This window comes from Humulus lupulus, chromosome 3, assembly GCF_963169125.1.
Source record: "Humulus lupulus chromosome 3, drHumLupu1.1, whole genome shotgun sequence".
Taxonomy (NCBI): Eukaryota; Viridiplantae; Streptophyta; class Magnoliopsida; order Rosales; family Cannabaceae; genus Humulus; species Humulus lupulus.
The window spans coordinates 278,015,035-278,034,438 of NC_084795.1; the positions used below are offsets into that span (position 1 = coordinate 278,015,035).

The window sequence follows — 19,404 nt, forward strand, 5'->3', positions numbered from 1 at the left end:
TTGTGCCGAACTTAAACGCTGACGAAGGTCTCCCCCGGAGAGATCACTCCGGCGACTGCCGGTCCAGTGGCTCCTGCTGGATAGGCTTGGAGTCCGCCTTTGGTGGTGACGACCTGAGCTTTCCCCTGGCGCCCTGCTGCGCTGGGAAGGTCCAGCTGATGGCGGGTTTCTCCTACTACTCCCATAGGTTGGGATGTCCCGGACGGGCCGAGGAGGAGATGGATATCTGATCGGAGATGGAGGATGCCTGACTGGGGAGGCGGTCCTAGTTCCGTCTGGACGGATTAAGTTTGGTGGGAGCCTTTCGGCCCTGCCAACCTGCTGGTCCCGCGCCGGGCGATCTGGACGAGGCGCAGGACGGTCGTCGGGGACGGACTGACGTCGCGAGCCTTCCCCTGATCTCCTTCGGGAATTTCCCCGAGCTCCCCTGGGCGTTCTCGAGGATGGTGGGAGCTAGGAGTCGACGTCCTGACCGAAAAGCTGTATTGCTGTTGTCCGATCCTAGGAATTTCCTCGAAGTTTGCCTCTCGATGGTGTGATGAAGGGGTGGAGTTGGCTGTCGGAAGTCTATCTGAACGGCTATGCCTGGACCGATTACCCCGGCGAGACTTAGGAGCCTCGCCTTGCCTCTTTCTGACGTTAACGCCGGTTGTGAGAGGGGGTAATCGGGCCAGGATATCTTGGATTTGCTGGCTAGCTGCTGCTAACTGACTCCTCAGTTGAGCGTTCTCCATTTCCACCGCAGTATAATAACATGGGTTCGGATTAGGTGGCCGAGGCGCCGAACTACCGGTATCATCTTGGCCCACCGGCTGTTTTCCTGGCCGCTGCTGGACTTCAAGAGCTTGTTCATCAGGGATGGTAGTATGATGAGCCTCCTGCCCATCATGTTGTTCTGTCTCGTTACCATGCCTGGACCGAGTAGTCACCATAGTTGGATGTTTGCAGCAGCACTAATCGAACGTGCTCTCATTGAAAGCACCAAACTGTTGACGCGGTTCTTCGCCAACAGATAATTAAGAGAAGAAGAGAAAGGGATTAGTGCCAAATGTAGAACCGAAACAGATATATGATCTTAGAGGATGAAAGAGGTGACTCAAGACACGTTTTTTAAGTGGTTCGAAGGTTAAAATCCTTCTACTCCGCTAGTCAATATTATTGATCTATACTGAGTATTTGATTACAGAGTATTTCTTACAAGAGATTATTTTTCCAACCCCTATCAACTCCCAGGGTCTCCATATTTATAGGAGAAGGCACCTGGAAGTTGGTAAGAAGGTCATTCCGTGACCTTCTTACTTGTCGTATCAATTCTGTGACATTCATGATTAATTCCTAAATCTGACACATAAGTGTGGTCAAATCAATAGGTAAGGAGGTAATGGGCCGCACGGCCCAACCCAGTCGTGGGTGTCTGAATACGCACGTTCCTGCTGCGTGTCCGAGAAGTCAGGGGGATATCAAACACGTGATGCCCGATATATGCACGTTTACCTTGCGTGTGTTGACTTCACAAAGGGTCACAACCTCCATATGAAGCTCATACCACGAGCTTCATACTTAGCTCGGTCTTCAGCCTTCGGAATCCCTGCCCCGGCCTTGGGCAGTGAAGGCGAGCTCTTGGGGCTTCCTCGAGCAAAGAAGACACGACATTACGACAGAAGCTCCGGCCCCTGGGGATGATCATGAGGTAATCATGGTTAGGCCGCAGCTCGGCTTGCTAATCAGCCCGTGGGAAAATCAGGGCGTACAAATCTACTGTCAATTAGTAACAATTTTTTTAAAAAAAAAACTAGCAAAAAACTTAAATTTAAAATATATATAATATTTAATATTACATTAAACATATAATATATAATTATTACTCCAAAATTTAAAAATTAGAACAAACATAAACTTAAACAAAAATAAATAAATTATTTAATTAAAATATAATATTTATTTGAAATTTATATGACATTAATATAAATTAAATAAAAATAAATAATAAATTCTATAAATAAAATTTAGCAAACGTGCATATTGCACGTTGCTTTTATCTAGTATATATATAACTTTTCAACAATGTATATAACATCTAAACATGTTACAATTAAATTAAAATTGAAATTCTTGCAAAATTGAGTGAGAAGGAAAAGAAAAATAATGGTTTCCAATAGAACTACCATTAACACTATTTTGTCTTTTAAAATTAGGAAGAATATAAAAGAAAAAAAAAAGTGATATTTAGGTGGAAAGATGAAAGGTTAATGATAGCTCTACAAAATAAAGTTATTTTACCAATTTTTATGTGTTAATTGTTGCTTAATTCTTGAGTTTTTAAATAATTTATTAAGTTTTTAAGTAATTTTGAATTTATTAGTCTTATCATGATTTTATATACTTTTGTGTGTTTTTATAATTATTTTGTTGTAAAATGTTGTAGTTAATTATTTAAATTATTGTAGTTGAATTTGAAGTAAAAAAAATGTTGTATTACTGAATTTAAATATTAAATATAAATTAAGTTATAATTAATGTTTTCAAAGAATTAAATTGATTTATTTTATAGTTGAAAATATTTTATTATGATTTAATTTATGTTTATTTTGTAGGGAAGTTGTTGCAATTTTGGGCTTTGAAAAGTAAGGAAAAGAAGGAAGAAAGGTGGCATTTTTGAGAAAAAAGAAATGAAAAGTTGGTATTTTTGAAGACCATTCAGCCAAGGCCCATTTCTCCTCCACCCATATGCAGCCTCTTTATTCAGCCATCCCCATCACACTCCAGCCATTCACCGTGACTCCAAGCTGCTCCAAACATCACGCCTGGCTCCTTCAATAAACCAACAGGTGCTGCCAGCAACAAGGCCCACGCCAGTAGCTGCCCCAGCCACCTGCCATAAGCCACCAAAGTCATGCATGCCACTTACTGAGCCCAACAAAAATGCTTTTGTACCTTTGTCCCTTTTGCCAAAAATACCACATTTTTACCCTACTTTCTACACATTTTATCCCAAAACATCATAATTACACCCTATAATTTACCATATTTTCCTTATTATTATTAAGTTAATTAATTTAATCAATTTAATTAATTTAAATTGAGTATTTTAATTTACTCATTTTGGCTATAAATAGGAAGTTTTGAAGACCATTTTGGGTGGCCATTTTTAGGGGAGGTTACTATAATTTCTACACATTCAAAACCTCTCAATTCTCTTCATCTTTTTCTTCTTTTTGGTTATTTTTCTATGTATTTTTAGAGGAATATTTGGGGGTTTCTCTTCCAAATTTTCCTATTTATGTTTGTAATTTTTAGTATCTATTTGCTATTCTAGTTATGAGTTTCTAATCTTTTTAAGATTATTAAGGTGATGATGAAACAATTTGTAACTAGATAGTATTTATTTTGTATGTTGATTTCCCATTTTGTGCAACAAAGTTTATGGAATTTTCTTCTTCAAATATCTTCTTTCATCTTAAATATCATGTATTTTGGATTGTTAGGACATATTTGCACTTTGTTCTTCATTAGTGCAAAAACATAATATTCTTTATGTAAGATGTGTTATTAAATTGTACACATTCATGCTTATAACAAAAATATTATGTTTTGCCATATAAATAATGTTGATTGATTTATTTGTTATTTTATTAGATTGATTTACACTAAATGCTTTGAAATTATAATTTTGAAAAGTGAAGAAAAATCACATCTTTTTAGAAATAAGTTGTGCTTAAAATTATAAATCTATTTAAAAAATAATAGTTTGATTTATCTAAACTATCACTAAAACTTGGGAATCAATGTACATATAAATATTATTGAACTTATATTATGTGGATTCTAACCCTTAATAATCTTATTTTACTATCTTGATTTCTAATATTAATTTATTTTTATATATTGTCTTAAATTTCTTTATTATTGTCTCTTATTAGATTTTATTGTCACAAATTCTCATCAATCTTTGGAACTAGACCATATATTTTCTAAAATAGTTCAAATAGACCCCTAAACCCGATTTTGATCAATATTTTTTGAACTAAAATCACAAATAATTCATCAAACTAACAACTCAGAAAAAAATACAGTCAGTCATTCTGCCTAAGAACTATATTGTTATATTCAATTTTTTTTTCATTAAAATTAGGATTATGAGTCTATTTGAACCATTTTACAAAACACGGGCTTTAGAAAATAATTTGTCAAAATACACGGTCAAAACAGGTAATAAGGCAAAATACATTATCTAAAAAGATATAAATACATATTAAAATATAAATATATTAATCTATAGATAATATTAAATAATATATAAACTAAATAATATTAAGTATATAATAAATGACGGTAGAGATTTTTTCTTCTTATATCTTACAACTTTCAAATAAAAGAGAGAGAAAAAATGATCCTTATCACTAAATGCCGCATTATATTTATGACTATATTTAATATCATATTGTTGAGAAGTAAGAAAAAGGTAATAAGTGATTGAGAGAAGAGAAAGAAGAGGAGAGAAGAGAAAGAAGAGAAGAGAAGAGTAGAAGATGAGCAACAACACAGAATCATACCCAATGAACGGTGGAGATGGAACTTACAGCTACACCAAAAACTCCTACTTACAGGTTTCTTTCTTTCTTTGTTTCTTTTTTTTAAAAAAAAAAATATACATTTTGTATTTGTATCATATATAATTTCATCCTTAAAGCAGAGTGGAACGCCTGAAACTATTTCATCACTAATTAATTGTTTTCAAATATGCTTAATTATTTATTTTCTTTGCAAATTTTCCCACAAGTTTATCGTTTTACTGTGTTGACAGGGGAATTCTTTCCGCATTATTTTATCTCCTTAGATTAAGATTTAATGTAATCTAAATTTGGTTTGATATACTTAAGTTTCCAATGATTAATATATGTCCTGTCAAATCTAACTATATTATATATTGAGCTGAAAATACATCCTCTAAATGGACAAAATCAGATGCCAAATTTATATAATGCTATTACTTCTTAATGAAAAATGAGATCATAAACTCAAATATGGCATAATCATGTGAATACACTATGATTCATATTAATTAGTAGTAGAATAGAATATATGTGTAACACAATTAATATGAAACATATAGTATTTTGTTGATAGATTCTTCTTCTTGTTTTTTTTTTTTTCTTTTAATAGAAAGCAGGTGTAAATGCTGCAAAAACTACTATCCATGATGCAATTGTAGATAAGCTCGACATAAAAGAATTGTTCTTTTCTGCATCGACAAACAACAGAACCATATTTCGCATAGCTGATTTGGGGTGTTCAGTTGGACCAAACACCATCTCTACTACGGAAGGCATACTAGAAGTTGTTCAACACAAGTACCAACAATCTCAGCAACACCTCCATTTCTCTTCTTCTAAAACGCTTGAATTTCAAGTATTCTTTAACGATCAAGTCACCAATGATTTCAACACCCTTTTCACCTCTCTACCCGCCGAAAGGCCCTACTTTGCAGCTGGTGTCCCGGGGTCCTTCCATGGCCGGCTGTTCCCCAACTCGTCTCTCCACCTTGTCCATTCTTCATATGGACTCCAATGGCTCTCCAAACTTCCGGAGGAGTTGCTTGATGAGAACTCTGCAGCATTTAACCGCGGGAGAATTCACTACTTAAATGCCTCAGATGAGGTTTGCAATGCTTATAAAGCTCAGTTTGCTAAGGACATGGCTAAGTTTTTGGATGCCAGAGCGAAGGAGCTTGTGGTTGGAGGTTTAATGGTGTTAACCGTGCCTTCTGTCCAAGATGGTGTCCCTTGTTCTCGATCGGTTATGTATGTATTGTTTCATCTTCTTGGCTCTTCTCTCATGGATTTGGCAAAAGAAGTAAGTCACCTACAAATATAAGAAGCACTTAAAAATCAATCTCATTACTTAAAATTCACTTATTTTGCTTATACTGTAGGGTCTTATCAGTGAAGATCAAGTGGACTCATTCAACATACCTGTATACGCTGTCTCTCCAAATGAGATGACAGAATTGATAGAAGGAAATGAGTGTTTTAGCATTGAGAGAATGGAGTTAACGAAGGCCAAGTCTAGTAATGACTATGGTCAAGGGTTTCAATTCACTGGACAGGCACTTAGCATGCACCTAAGAGCAGGAATGGAGATCCTTGTCGCCAAACATTTTGGAACTGCGATTATTGATGAACTCTTTGATAGAGTATATAAGAAAATTGAAGAGCTTTCAGATCAAATTCAACCATTAATCTACGAGGGAGGATCTCAACTCACTCTTGTGCTAAAACGCAAATAGAGGAATCTGAATCAACCTTGGCATTAATAAGAGAGTTTCTCAGATATATGTGTTTTTTTTATGTAATGTGGAATCTTTATCCAAAGATCATGTAATAATGCTTAGCCTTATAAAGGATGCTTTAAAAACTATAACAATTTCAAATGAGAAAAATGATCATCATATGGAAAAATGACGATGACAGTTGCTCAAGCAGTTCATTGGGTGGTAATGAAGAGATATATTTATGCTATGAATAGGATAGAGAAGAAAAGATATATATTAGCACTTTAATTAAAGAAGATTAGCCAAGTTCTACATAATCAAATCAAATGAATGGCACTTGAGAAAGGAAGATAATTCGAATGTTGTAATATATAAATTAATTAACTATTAGTCAAGAAGTGGTGATACATATTTATAATTCATTTTAATACATATTATGCATGTATTGTGAGAGAATGTCCCCCTTTTAACATAAATTAATAAAATAATAATAATAATTGTTATCCTCAAAATTTGAAAACGATGACGTGGCAATAGAAGTGACAAATGGCAAGGAATAGCTGGGTAATCTGGCTTAGGAGTGACCCGGTAGACCAGTCAAGTGTTATGACCGACCAGTCATGACCTTGGCCGACCAGTCATGTGCTTGTCCGCCCAGTCAATGCCCTTGGCCGACTAGTCATGTCCTTGGCCGACCAGACATGTGCTTGTCCGCCCACTCAGGTGCTTGTCCGACCAGTCATGTCCTTGGCCGACCAGTGAAGGTTTGGCCTGCCAGTGAGGAGTTTTGGCCCTTCAGTTCTCCTCCTGAGTGTGATGTTGTAACGACTCGAATTTGCTAATCGGGCTTAGGGCCTTGATTAGTGTGCTTGGAGGGCAATAAATGATTTAATATGCTTCAATATGTTAATGGGTGAATTAATGTGAATATATGATAGTGATGCATGTTTAGTGAGTTAAATGTGCATGTGGGCCCCGTCTGGATATTAGGGGCATGAATATGATGTATGTTATGTATATATGTGAAATGTCTGTGCGGCACGATCCGAGACAGTCCTGGGGAGCAGTTAGCCAGAGGGTCACAACGGGGTTGAGACTCGGACTCGGGATGAGTCGAGGGGTAATTTGGGTACTAGGTGTGTTATGAGATTATCGGGACATGAAAATAATTATTTGGAGATATATTTGAGGATAGAATGTCTAGGCGGGAATATTGGGGAAATTTACCATTTTGCCCTCAGGGACGTTTTGGTACCCCGAGCCTTGAGATAACCCTTTAGACTTAAGTCAAATAAAACAAAAAGGGAAAATATTTAGAAGCTATAGGAACCGACCTACTCTCTTTTCTTTCAGCTAAGGATAGTTTTATCTCTTCCTCCCTCATTCACTCTCTAAGATAAACACAAGGAAAACTAAGGGAATCAACTTGAAGGTCTAGGGGAATTCAGCTGTGATATTATAGGAGCTTGAAGCTTAAAGCTTGAGGATCAACTGCAGGGATTGAATTCAGCAAGGTAAGCTTTAATTATTGGGATTATGTTGAGAATTGTTACTGGTTTGCTAGAATATGCATGCTAGTTAAGTTTGACATGTTCTTGAGTATTTTAGTTGGGTTTTGGAGCATATTTTGATGGGGTTTTAGTGTTGATATTGAGCTGGTATGTATGTGTTAAATATCTGGGTTTGATAGGTGAGTTTTGGGTGAATTAGCTTGAGGAAAGGTGTGGAAAAATGGTGGAAAATCTGGGTTCGGTGGGGAGCGCCGCGGCCCGTGTGCGCGCGCGGCCATGGGAGGCCGAGAAGGTTCATGCGCACCGCGGTGCTTGGTGGGCGCGCTGCGGCCCGTGTGGGGGTCAGTGTGGTGCTAGTCTCTGTTTTGAGGCTAGCCGCGGCTCTTGAGGGTGGGGTCACGACCCTTAGTGCCAGTTTGCATTTTTAAGGGTGTTTAGGCTTGGGAATTCAATGGTTAAGGCTCGGGATGGATTTTATCACCCGGATTGATAGAATTCAAGGTTCCGGAGGTTAGGGTTGTGGCTTGAAGTTATTCATTGGATTAGAACTTGATGACTAGATATTGGTGATGTGTTGTGACTAGGGATTTCGGCGAGGCTCCAGTTAGAGGACTATGCTTGGGACATTGGTGCTCGGAGAGCTCGGGACTCAGGTAAGAAAACCCTTGTTCCCATAGAGCTTATGTGCAGGGCTGAGCCCAATGTGTTCGAGTGGATTGATATGCAGGGCTGAGCCCAATGTGTTTGAATGGATTGATGTGCAGGGCCGAGCCCAATATGTTAGAACTGCTGAGCGAGCTCTTTATCTGCTTATGCTAGAATTATGTACTTGTTGTTATATCATGTATGATATTATGTGAGTGATCGGCAAGAGCCGAGAACGGTGTAGACCGAGGACGGCGAGGGGCCGGGAACGGCGTCAGGCACGTTGAGTGCAAGGCCGAGAACGGCAAGGGGCCGGAAGCAGCGTTGAGCACGTGGGGTGCGAGTTGCCAGGGCGAGTCCCTAGAAGGATACCTGGGATATCCTCACGGCGTGGTCCGTGAATCCAGAGCTTGGTAAACGCCTGGGACGGCTAGGCCGTATGTGTTTAGCCAATTGGTGGCCTATTTATATGCCTGATATATGTGTTGCATATGTTATCTGTTTGTGGGTTTTCTTGCTGGGCTTCGGCTCACAGATGCTCTGTGGTGCAGGTAAGGGTAAAGAGAAGATCAACCGACCATAAGTATAGCAGGCATGGGGCGGCATGTACATGTTTGGCCAGCCTGGCTGCCACGACCAGAGGATTTTGAGAGATGCTTGTAAATAAACTCTGATTTTGTCGTCTAGTCGACTTGGTTTAATTAATATGTTGTAAACATTTCTAAACTGTATTTTGGGATCTCAAGTGTAAACCTTTTATGATTTTCTATGGAAACTACTATTTCTAAGGTTTTTCCTCTGTTTATAGCTTAATTGCATTGTTTGATCTAAAACCTCAATTAGTGAGATGAAAGCACATTTTTAAACTCACTTAGTAACGACTCTAAGGAAGTAGGGCGTTACAGATGTGGACCGACTAGACAGAACAGTGCTACGCAAAGGATCCCAGTAACTGTTTCAACAAGAATCGGTCATACCTGTGCGAGGATCTCTCAGATTATCCCACAAAAATAGTGTATTGTTGTATTTTGAATATTATTATTAATTGAATATAGTGAGAATAGCGAAATATTCCGATTATGGGGGACATCACTTGTACAATCCTGAGCCTATAAATACAAGGCTCATGGCAAACTCACTAGGTTGGGTAATTTTGTCTTCCCTAAATTTGTGTATCTATTTTTTTTTTTTTTAAATCTAATTATTTAAGAATTATTCCCTAAATAAAAAAACTTATTTTCTCTAATTTAAGAGAGAATGGAGTTAATGTAAAGTAATGACAATGGTCATCTAACTCAAGTCCATTGGATAGGCACGAGAATCAACGGACGTCGTAATTAGAAAAATATTTGGAACTGAAATTATTGATGTACTCTTTGATAGATTTATAAAAAAAAAAAAAGCTGAAATTTTTTTGGATCAACTTCAACCAATCAAAAAGGAGGGAAGATTTCAACTCATCGTTGTGCTAAAACGCAAATAGTGGAATCTGAATTAACCCTGCCATTAATAAGAGAGTTCCCCAGAGATACCAAGCATAATGCTTTGAATATTAATGCAATTTTGAACAAGGAAAATAACCATATTGTACAATGATGATAACAGTTGCTTAAGCAGTTCATTGGGTAGTAAGAAGTGGTGGCTTGGTGCACTCACTATAACAGGACAGAGAAGAAAAGATGTATGTTCAACACTTTGATTGAATAATGAATATACATAGTAAGAAGATGAGCCAAATTCTACATAATCAAATCAATGGCACATGAGAAGTAAGATCATTTGAATATGGTAAGAAAGAAAATCATTTAAAGAAAGAAAACTGACCAAAAAACACAAATCATTTAAAGAAAGCACTTGTAGCATTCTGATATATACTTACTCGTCAACATTGGACAATCAACACACACTTGACTTGATGATCTAATTATCACTCATCGGTACCATATATGTATACATAAAATGATAGAAGAAACACCCACTTATTGATTAAAAGGTTTTACTTAAGTTTACCCTGATATTTACACACTTCAGAGGAATTAACACAAGACAAATTTCGCCCATTCTCGGCGACTGATTGGGTTGTTCTTGTGGGCTCTGCACCCGCTTGCGCAGGTGCTTTGCAACGAACCGCCTATTGTTCCCCAGCCCCTTGATGAAGACGAGTTGGAGAAGATGGAAGAGGGCCTTGGGATTCTTCCCTGACGTGTTGCGTGCTTCTCGCAGGGGAGTCGATCCGGACGATTGGAGCTCCAGTCCTATCAAGGTCGAGATTCTCTTTTTCTTGGGCCCTGCGTGTAGTTTCATTGGTTTTTCGTAATTCGACGATCTCAGCTTCGAGCCTGGCCTGAGCTTCGGTCAGCGCCCTGATGGCTGCGTCGGATCTCTGCTGGCTGGCTTCCAGCAGGCGACACATCCTGTCGATTTGGTCGCCCACATCTGTTGGTGGGCGACGGTACCCGGCGCTCCGTTGTTCTTCGGCGACATGGCTTTTGTGTCCGAGTGAATCTTGATTGCAAGGAAAGGGTTCTTGATTTGACGATGTGGTTAAAGAGGGAACATGGGTTCCCACAGACGACGCCAATTTGTTGATGCAACAACTTTGCCTTTCTATATCTGGAGGTATTTGCCGACGAATACTAATTCTCCAATCCTTCTTCGATGATGATGATCACTTTGACAATTGTTGAACTATCGGGGGTACCTGGAAGAAAGACACTCCGATACCTAAGTCAGATTTCTGATCCCTTCATTTGAATAAGAGTTCAGTATTTATAAAACAAAAAATGCAAGGAGGTTAGTTGGTTAAACTGGTTCCTTGATTGGTGGAGGAAATAATTGAATTTCCCCCCAAAACGTATTTGATTCAGTTAAATGTACAGAGGTCAGAAGCGCAGATCGCCTCTGACCTGCGGCTTCTGTCTTTGGAGCCTCTGCCATATCAAAACGACCCATTTCAGCATACTTAAAATGGTGACAGTTTTTGGGCGGAACATTTTGGGCCCAACAATTTCTAAAATGGGATTGGTGATGTTAAATTGGTTTAGGAAATTGATTTTGGAATTATTTAAGTGTGTGTCTTTCAATTGTATGCATTTGGATCTGATTTGGGGTGTACTTAAAAAGTGAGAATTTGAGATGATAATGAAGAAAAAATTTAGTGGAAGGAGGAAAACAAAATAAAAACAATATTTTTAGCTTTATTAAATTATTGTAAAATATATAATATGGTTTAATTTTTAAATTTAATTATATTAATTTTTATAATTTAAAACATATTTTTAATTATTTTTTCTGATTTTAAATAATGTTGAAATTAATTTTTTAAAATTAATATAAAATTAATGGACTAATAATATCATGGCATCTGACATCCTAATCAGTCATAATAGTATTTAATATAGTTGACAGTAACAGATGCAACAAATTAGTAATATTTTGTATTTTTGCCGTTAAAAAAATTAGGTATATAAGTGTATAAAAAATAAACTCTTACCACATATTCAAACTTCAAACCCAATATATCTCTTTGTAGTCTAAAATGCTTCTTCCTTCAGCAATAAAATTAACATGGAGCCAAATAATACTTCTAAAGTTTCATAAACATGCTACTAATTCCTATGGTATTTGTCAGGTGTGGGAAAAAAACATTATCATAGTGTAATAAATTTCAAATCAAACAAATCGAGACTATAAAACCAATTTCATCGAAAGTTGACATCTTCTTTTTTTGTCATCTAAAGGCTCTAGCTTATTAAATATTCACATAGAAACCCACCATCTAAATTTTTTTCTTCTTGTATTGGAGAGCAGATCAAACACGCACAAATCAATATTGACATACATATAGAACAGATCTTACATATATATTCAGACTAGATTTTAATAATACCTTATGCATGGCTATGGTAGAAAAGAGTAAATCTGGAGTTGTAGTTGACTGAGCGTGTAGTTAGGAGGAGCGACAACTTGGAGTCGACCGTTGACACAAGATGGATGGTCTACTTCAGTTGAAAGTTGGAGGAGAGCAGAGAGAAAAAAAGAAAATGACTTGATTTTAGGTTTTTTGAAAAGAAATTTCCCAAATGGCAGAAAACGTCATTTTTTAGTTTTCTATTTTACAACATAAAATTTGAATACATATGAGAATTTAGTTTTCATAAATACTCAACCAATCAATTATTATCGTAGGCCGCACACATTTTAAAATTTTCAAATCATAAAATTAGATCCAAATATGATACCTATCAGACCTTTAGGTATATATATATTACTAGTTCAATGGTTTTGACCAATATATATTTTACATTCAAAAATTAGAAAATCTTTTACAATATTTCATGACATAGTTTCTCTAGATGAAAGTTGGCATTTGAAAGAGTAACCATGAAGTTTAATTTATGTTTGACGTTGTTTGAAGTTTAATTTATATATGTTTATGTGTATGAGCTTGATCATACATCGATATTTATTTATGTATTCAAGTTAACAAGAGTATCATTAATTTGGTATTAAAAAAAACAGTCCAACTCCAACTGCGGCAAATCTGGATTTTGATTGCACAATAGCGTGGAAGGGCTGACTCTCAACTTTTCTACTTTAGGAAGCCAAATAATTATATAAGAAGCCATATATATATTATATATATACCAGATACAAACAAAGTTAGTTTCATTTATAAAAATTTTTAATTATTTTTATTAAATTTATATTATTGTCATATAAATTTTAAATAAATAAACAATATTATATATAAAGCATTGACATAACATATTAAATAAAAAATTAAACCAAAACATTGTTTATGATTTTTTAAACATAATTGATAATTTTTTTTAATAAACATTAAGATTATTATATATTATTATAATAATATCTAATCTTGTATTATATAATTATTATAATAATGATACATAACATTTTTAAATTTGAATTTATATTAATATAATTATTATATATGTATTTTTATATTAAATATTATTATAATAATAATATTTTATAATATTTGAATTTATATTGATATAATTAATAAATATCTATTTTTAATTAGTTTTAAAGGTATATTTCATTAAATATTTAGAATATTTTATTAAAGTCAACAAAACAAACTGTTAAAACCAATAATTTTCGTTATTTAGATACTTTTTATATAGAACAGATATTTATGCTAGGCTTGCATGTGCTGCCATTGAATATAATTCTTTTAATAATTTTGTTTTACTTTTATAGCAATAATAATCAATATATATACATATCATTTGTCATTTTTCATTGTTAGTGATAATTACTTTTTCCTCATAATGTACATATATAAATATATATATATATAACTTTTCAACAATGTATACAACATCTAAACATGTTACAATTAAATTAAAATTGAAATACTTGCAAAATTGAGTGAGAAGGAAAAGAAAATTAATGGTTTCCAATAGAACTACCATTAACACTATTTTGTCTTTTAAAATTAGGAAGAATATAAAAGAAAAAGAAAAAAAAAAGTGATATTTAGGTTGAAAGATGAAAGGTTAAAAATATATAATTTAGATATATTAATATTATATGATAATTACAAGAGATAAACTCTATAAATTAAATTAAAACGTAGAAATGTAACTTTATATTAGATTTTAGAAAGGTATAGAAAATATTTAAAGGATAAGATATATATATATATATACTTTGTAAAAATTTAAATATTGATTCATTTTTTAATTATTATGGACTCGTTATATTTTATTAAACTTGGTTTTTTTTTGTTTTTAGAATGTTCTAATACAAAGTAATAGAAGTTAATTTTCTCAACATAAAAAAATTATTATAATGTATTGTTAATTGTGTCATAATAAATTATTAGCCATTAATTTTTATCTTATTATACAGAGTAAAACATAATTTTACAATGACTTATAAATATAGATAGATAAATAATGTGAATTAACTGTAATATAAATTAAAGAGAGAAATTCTAGCAAAAATAAATAGATAAATAAAAGAAGAAGAAGAAATTCTTAAAAAATATTATGAGATATATTTATATATATTTAGGAGATGTTGAGTGAGAAAATTTTGACATATCTTTCATTTATATTGAATGGATAAATAATAAAAAATATATATAAGTTATTATATGTATTATGATATATGTTTATTTGATATCTAAAAAGTTATTAATAGTTGTGTGTTTGCAGCTAAAAGACAAAAAATAAATAAATAAACAAAAGTTTCAATATATTATAAGGTTAAACAAAATGAAAAGAAAATAAATAAGATTGATTTATCATGATTAGAAGTTTTTTATTTGACAATTAAAATATCTAAATCTTACAAAGTTTTTTTTTTTTTAAATTAAATCTTAAAGATTTAATTGACTGTGGCATGTAGGTACAACACAACACAAAATATGTAATGTAGAGAAGATTTTCCTTTTATTTGTACTGCATTGTGTTTTTTTTTTTTATAGAAATTTAAATGTAAATCTCCCCAATCTTTCTTACTGTTTTACTCTCCTATTATGTCAATACTTTACGAATAACATTGTTCATATATATTATATTTTTAAAAATTTATAAATGATTAATAATAAAAATTTATGTGGCAAATAATAAAATAATAGAACGTGAAAAGCATTCCTCTATAAAATAATAGAACGCGAAAAGCATTCCTCTATAAAAGCAAATAACCTTTTATATCTTATTAAATTTCTCCGTTACGGTCTTCAAAAAGAGTTTTATCGGTTGGATTCTTTTGTATTATTGACCTGTGAATAGTTTTCGACGCGATTTTTTTTATGACCGTGTATATTGTAGTTATTTAAAGTATCCTGCAAATTTTCATAAAATTCCAAATAATTTACAGTGCCAAAAACTAGTTTAAAAATATGTTGTTGCATGCGTGACCAATTTTTTTTATGCGCGTAGAAAATAACATGTTTGAACCTAGTTATCGGTAAAGTAAATTATTTAGAATTTTATGAAAATTTGCAATATGCTCTAAATAATTACAATATACACGATCATAACAAAAATTGCATCGAAAACTGTTCACGGGTTGAAAATACAGAACAATCACAGTATAGAAGATAAGAGTCTATTATGTAGATATATATTAAAAGGGTTTCTGCATTTTTAGACCCTGTGTTTTGCCTCATTACCTGTTTGGACCCTGTATTCTAAAAAATTACTTTTTGGACCATATGCTTTTTAAAATAGTTCAAATAGACACCTAAACCCGATTTTGATCAATGTTTTTTGAACTAAAATCACAAATAATTCATCAAACTAATAACTCAGAAAAAAAATACAGTCATTCTGCCTAAGAACTGTATTGTTATATTCAATTTTTTGTTCATCAAAATTAGGTTTATGAGTCTATTTGAACCATTTTACAAAACACGGGCTTTAAAAAATAATTTGTCATAATACAAAGTCAAAACAGGTAATGAAGCAAAACATATGGTCTAAAAAAATATAAATACATATTAAAATATAAATATATTAATTTATAGAGAATATGAAATAATATATAAACTAAATAATATTAAGTATATAATAAAGGGAATATACTCATTTAGTACCCTATGTTTTTGCAAAATATCATTTTGGTACCCTCTGTTTTCAATAATGCTCAAATGGTGCCCTGTATTTTAAAATCGTACATATTTGGTACCCTAAACTCAGATTTGATAGATAAAAGTTTGTCAATATGATCAAACTATCATCAGTTATATATAATTATGTAATTAAATTTAAATTTGTAATTTACATAATTGACAGCAGTTTAATTAAATTGACAAAATTTTATCTATCAAATCTGAGTTTAAGGTATCAAATATGTATAATTTTAAAATAGAGAATACCATATAAGTATTATTGAAAACAGAATGTATCAAAATGATACTTTGCAAAAGTATAAGGTAATAAATGAGTATAATCCCTGTAATAAATGACGGTAGAGATTTTTTCAAAACCTTTACCGTAGACTCTTCTCATATCTTACAACTTTCAAATAAAGGAGAGAGAAGAAAATGATCCTTATCACTAAATGCCACATTATATTTTTATATTATTATAATGAGGAATTATGTATTATTGAGGGAAGACATTTTAAATATTTATTATAATGAGTTGTTATAACTTAGGAAGAAAGGTGATGATGAGTACTGTCGTATATACGTAAGGTGCTTTAAAAAAATGTTTATAAAACAGCCAGATATGACTATATTTCATATCATATTGTTGAGAAGTAAGAAAAAGGTAATAAGTGATTGAGAGAAGAGAAGAGAAGAGAAGAGTTGAAGATGAGCAACAACACAGAATCATACCCAATGAACGGTGGAGATGGAACTTACAGCTACACCAAAAACTCCTACTTACAGGTTTCTTTCTTTCTTTCTTTCTTTTTTTAAAAAAAAAAAATACATTTTGTATTTGTATCATATATAATTTCATCCTTAAAGCAGAGTGGAACGCCTGAAACTATTTCATCACTAATTAATTGTTTTCAAATATGCTTAATTATTTATTTTCTTTGCAAATTTTCCCACAAGTTTACCGTTTTACTGTGTTGACAGGGGAATTCTTTCCGTATTGTTTTATCTCCTTGGATTAAGATTTAATGTAATCTAAATTTGGTTTGATATACTTAAGTTTCCAATGATTAATATATCTCCTGTCAAATCTAACTATTGAGCTGAAAATACATCCTCTAAATGGACAAAATCAGATGCTATTACTTCTTAATGAAAAATGAGATCATAATTAATATGCATATGCTGTCTTGTTTGTATGAAACATATAGAATTTTGTTGATAGATTCTTCTTCTTGTTTTTTTTTTCTTTTAATAGAAAGCAGGTGTAAATGCTGCAAAAACTACTATCCATGATGCAATTGTAGATAAGCTTGACATAAAAGAATTGTTCTTTTCTGCATCAACAAACAACAGTACCATATTTCGCATAGCTGATTTGGGATGTTCAGTTGGACCGAACACCATCTCCACTACGGAAGGCATACTAGAAGTTGTTCAACACAAGTACCAACAATCTCAGCAAGACCTCCATTTCTCTTCTTCTAAAACGCTTGAATTTCAAGTATTCTTTAACGATCAAGTCACCAATGATTTCAACACCCTTTTCACCTCTCTACCCGCCGAAAGGCCCTACTTTGCAGCTGGTGTCCCGGGGTCCTTCCATGGCCGGCTGTTCCCCAACTCGTCTCTCCACCTTGTCCATTCTTCATATGCACTCCAATGGCTCTCCAAACTTCCGGAGGAGTTACTTGATGAGAACTCTGCAGCATTTAACCGCGGGAGAATTCACTACTTAAATGCCTCAGATGAGGTTTGCAATGCTTATAAAGCTCAGTTTGCTAAGGACATGGCTAAGTTTTTGGATGCCAGAGCGAAGGAGCTTGTGGTTGGAGGTTTAATGGTGTTAACCGTGCCTTCTGTCCAAGATGGTGTCCCTTGTTCTCGATCGGTTATGTATGTATTGTTTCATCTTCTTGGCTCTTCTCTCATGGATTTGGCAAAAGAAGTAAGTCACCTACAAATATAAGAAGCACTTAAAAATCAATCTCATTACTTAAAATTCACTTATTTTGCTTATACTGTAGGGTCTTATCAGTGAAGATCAAGTGGACTCATTCAACATACCTGTATACGCTGTCTCTCCAAATGAGATGACAGAATTGATAGAAGGAAATGAGTGTTTTAGCATTGAGAGAATGGAGTTAACGAAGCCCAAGTCTAGTAATGACTATGGTCAAGGGTTTCAAGTCACTGGACAGGCACTTAGTATGCACCTAAGAGCAGGAATGGAGATCCTTGTCGCCAAACATTTTGGAACTGCGATTATTGATGAACTCTTTGATAGAGTATATAAGAAAATTGAAGAACTTTCAGATCAAATTCAACCATTAATCATCGAGGGGGGATCTCAACTCACTCTTGTGCTAAAACGCAAATAGAGGAATCTGAATCAACCTTGGCATTAATAAGAGAGTTTCTCAGCAATGTGTGTGTGTTTTTTTTTATGTAATGTGGAATCTTTATCCAAAGATCATGTAATAATGCTTAGCCTTATAAAGGATGCTTTAAAAGCTATAACAATTTCAAATGAGAAAAAAGACTGTTGGGAATCTGCAGCCTCCAACTCCAAGAAACAAATTAATACACAAATAATGTTTATGGTATTTTTGCAATTAATTCATGCGTCCATGAAAAATGGCAAAATTGAAAAAACAGAAAAATTTAAGGCCCAGTCCAGCCCAATAACGATTTCACAAGCTGAACATACACTGAGTTATCAACTCAGACTTTCATAAATCAATAAAACCCTTTATCACAAGAACACGGGCACACATACACGAATAGCAAAGAAATTAGGGCTAGAGTTTAAGAGAAAACAAACAGAGAGTGTGAGCCGAAACACCAGAAAATTGATCTCGGAGTTCACCCCAGAACGATGGGCTACGTCTCCGTCAAGCTACCTCAGAGTGCTTGAGTATTCACTAATCACAACAGGTATTACACAGTATTTGCTTCAGATTTCGAATCATAATATTTGATTGATAATCTGATCTTTGTATCTCTCTGACTTTTCTTTCTTTTTCTCACTCTTTCTAACTCTGTTTCTGTTCTTTCTTTTGCATGTACAAAACAACTGAGCTCCTTGGAGCTTCTCTCTCTAGACTCTCTCACTAGCTCAGCACAGGAATGGAAGAATGAAGCTTCGTATCTGGTAGTCCCTCTCTAACCCGATCTTCCAAAATATATATAGATGTATATACTGAAGAGTTAGTTTAAGTTGCTGAGTTGTAATTGGTTAGGCTTTCTTGATTCTGTTTATTTTTGTAACTGAAAGCTGTTTGATGTTCGAGTCTTTCTTGATGAGTCTGTACTGATATTTGGCCTAAGGGCAAACTTGTAATTTCTGTTGTAATATGAACTGAGCTCATAAGGAGATTTACTTAACAAAG

General features: G+C 33.8%; 2 protein-coding genes across 2 annotated transcripts; both read left to right on the forward strand.

The window, feature by feature from the left end:
* The first annotated feature begins 4,445 nt into the window (after positions 1-4,445).
* On the forward strand, positions 4,446-6,481 carry LOC133821682 (loganic acid O-methyltransferase-like). Its single transcript, XM_062253843.1, has 3 exons — positions 4,446-4,607; positions 5,164-5,853; positions 5,933-6,481. The coding sequence occupies exons 1-3, from the start codon at positions 4,530-4,532 to the stop codon at positions 6,284-6,286; spliced, it is 1,122 nt and encodes a 373-aa protein (XP_062109827.1). The 5' UTR covers positions 4,446-4,529; the 3' UTR covers positions 6,287-6,481.
* Positions 6,482-16,630: 10,149 nt separating this feature from the next.
* On the forward strand, positions 16,631-18,546 carry LOC133821683 (loganic acid O-methyltransferase-like). Its single transcript, XM_062253844.1, has 3 exons — positions 16,631-16,801; positions 17,271-17,960; positions 18,040-18,546. The coding sequence occupies exons 1-3, from the start codon at positions 16,724-16,726 to the stop codon at positions 18,391-18,393; spliced, it is 1,122 nt and encodes a 373-aa protein (XP_062109828.1). The 5' UTR covers positions 16,631-16,723; the 3' UTR covers positions 18,394-18,546.
* The last annotated feature ends 858 nt before the right edge of the window (positions 18,547-19,404 follow it).

What these genes read in the sequence shown, in the direction of transcription:
- LOC133821682 (XM_062253843.1), top strand. Translation starts at nt 4,530, where the DNA reads ATGAGCAACAACACAGAATCATACCCAATGAACGGTGGAGATGGAACT. An exon ending in CCAAAAACTCCTACTTACAG is followed by an intron (nt 4,608 to 5,163) that starts GTTTCTTTCTTT and finishes TTCTTTTAATAG; the next exon opens with AAAGCAGGTGTAAATGCTGC. An exon ending in TCATGGATTTGGCAAAAGAA is followed by an intron (nt 5,854 to 5,932) that starts GTAAGTCACCTA and finishes CTTATACTGTAG; the next exon opens with GGTCTTATCAGTGAAGATCA.
- LOC133821683 (XM_062253844.1), top strand. Translation starts at nt 16,724, where the DNA reads ATGAGCAACAACACAGAATCATACCCAATGAACGGTGGAGATGGAACT. An exon ending in CCAAAAACTCCTACTTACAG is followed by an intron (nt 16,802 to 17,270) that starts GTTTCTTTCTTT and finishes TTCTTTTAATAG; the next exon opens with AAAGCAGGTGTAAATGCTGC. An exon ending in TCATGGATTTGGCAAAAGAA is followed by an intron (nt 17,961 to 18,039) that starts GTAAGTCACCTA and finishes CTTATACTGTAG; the next exon opens with GGTCTTATCAGTGAAGATCA.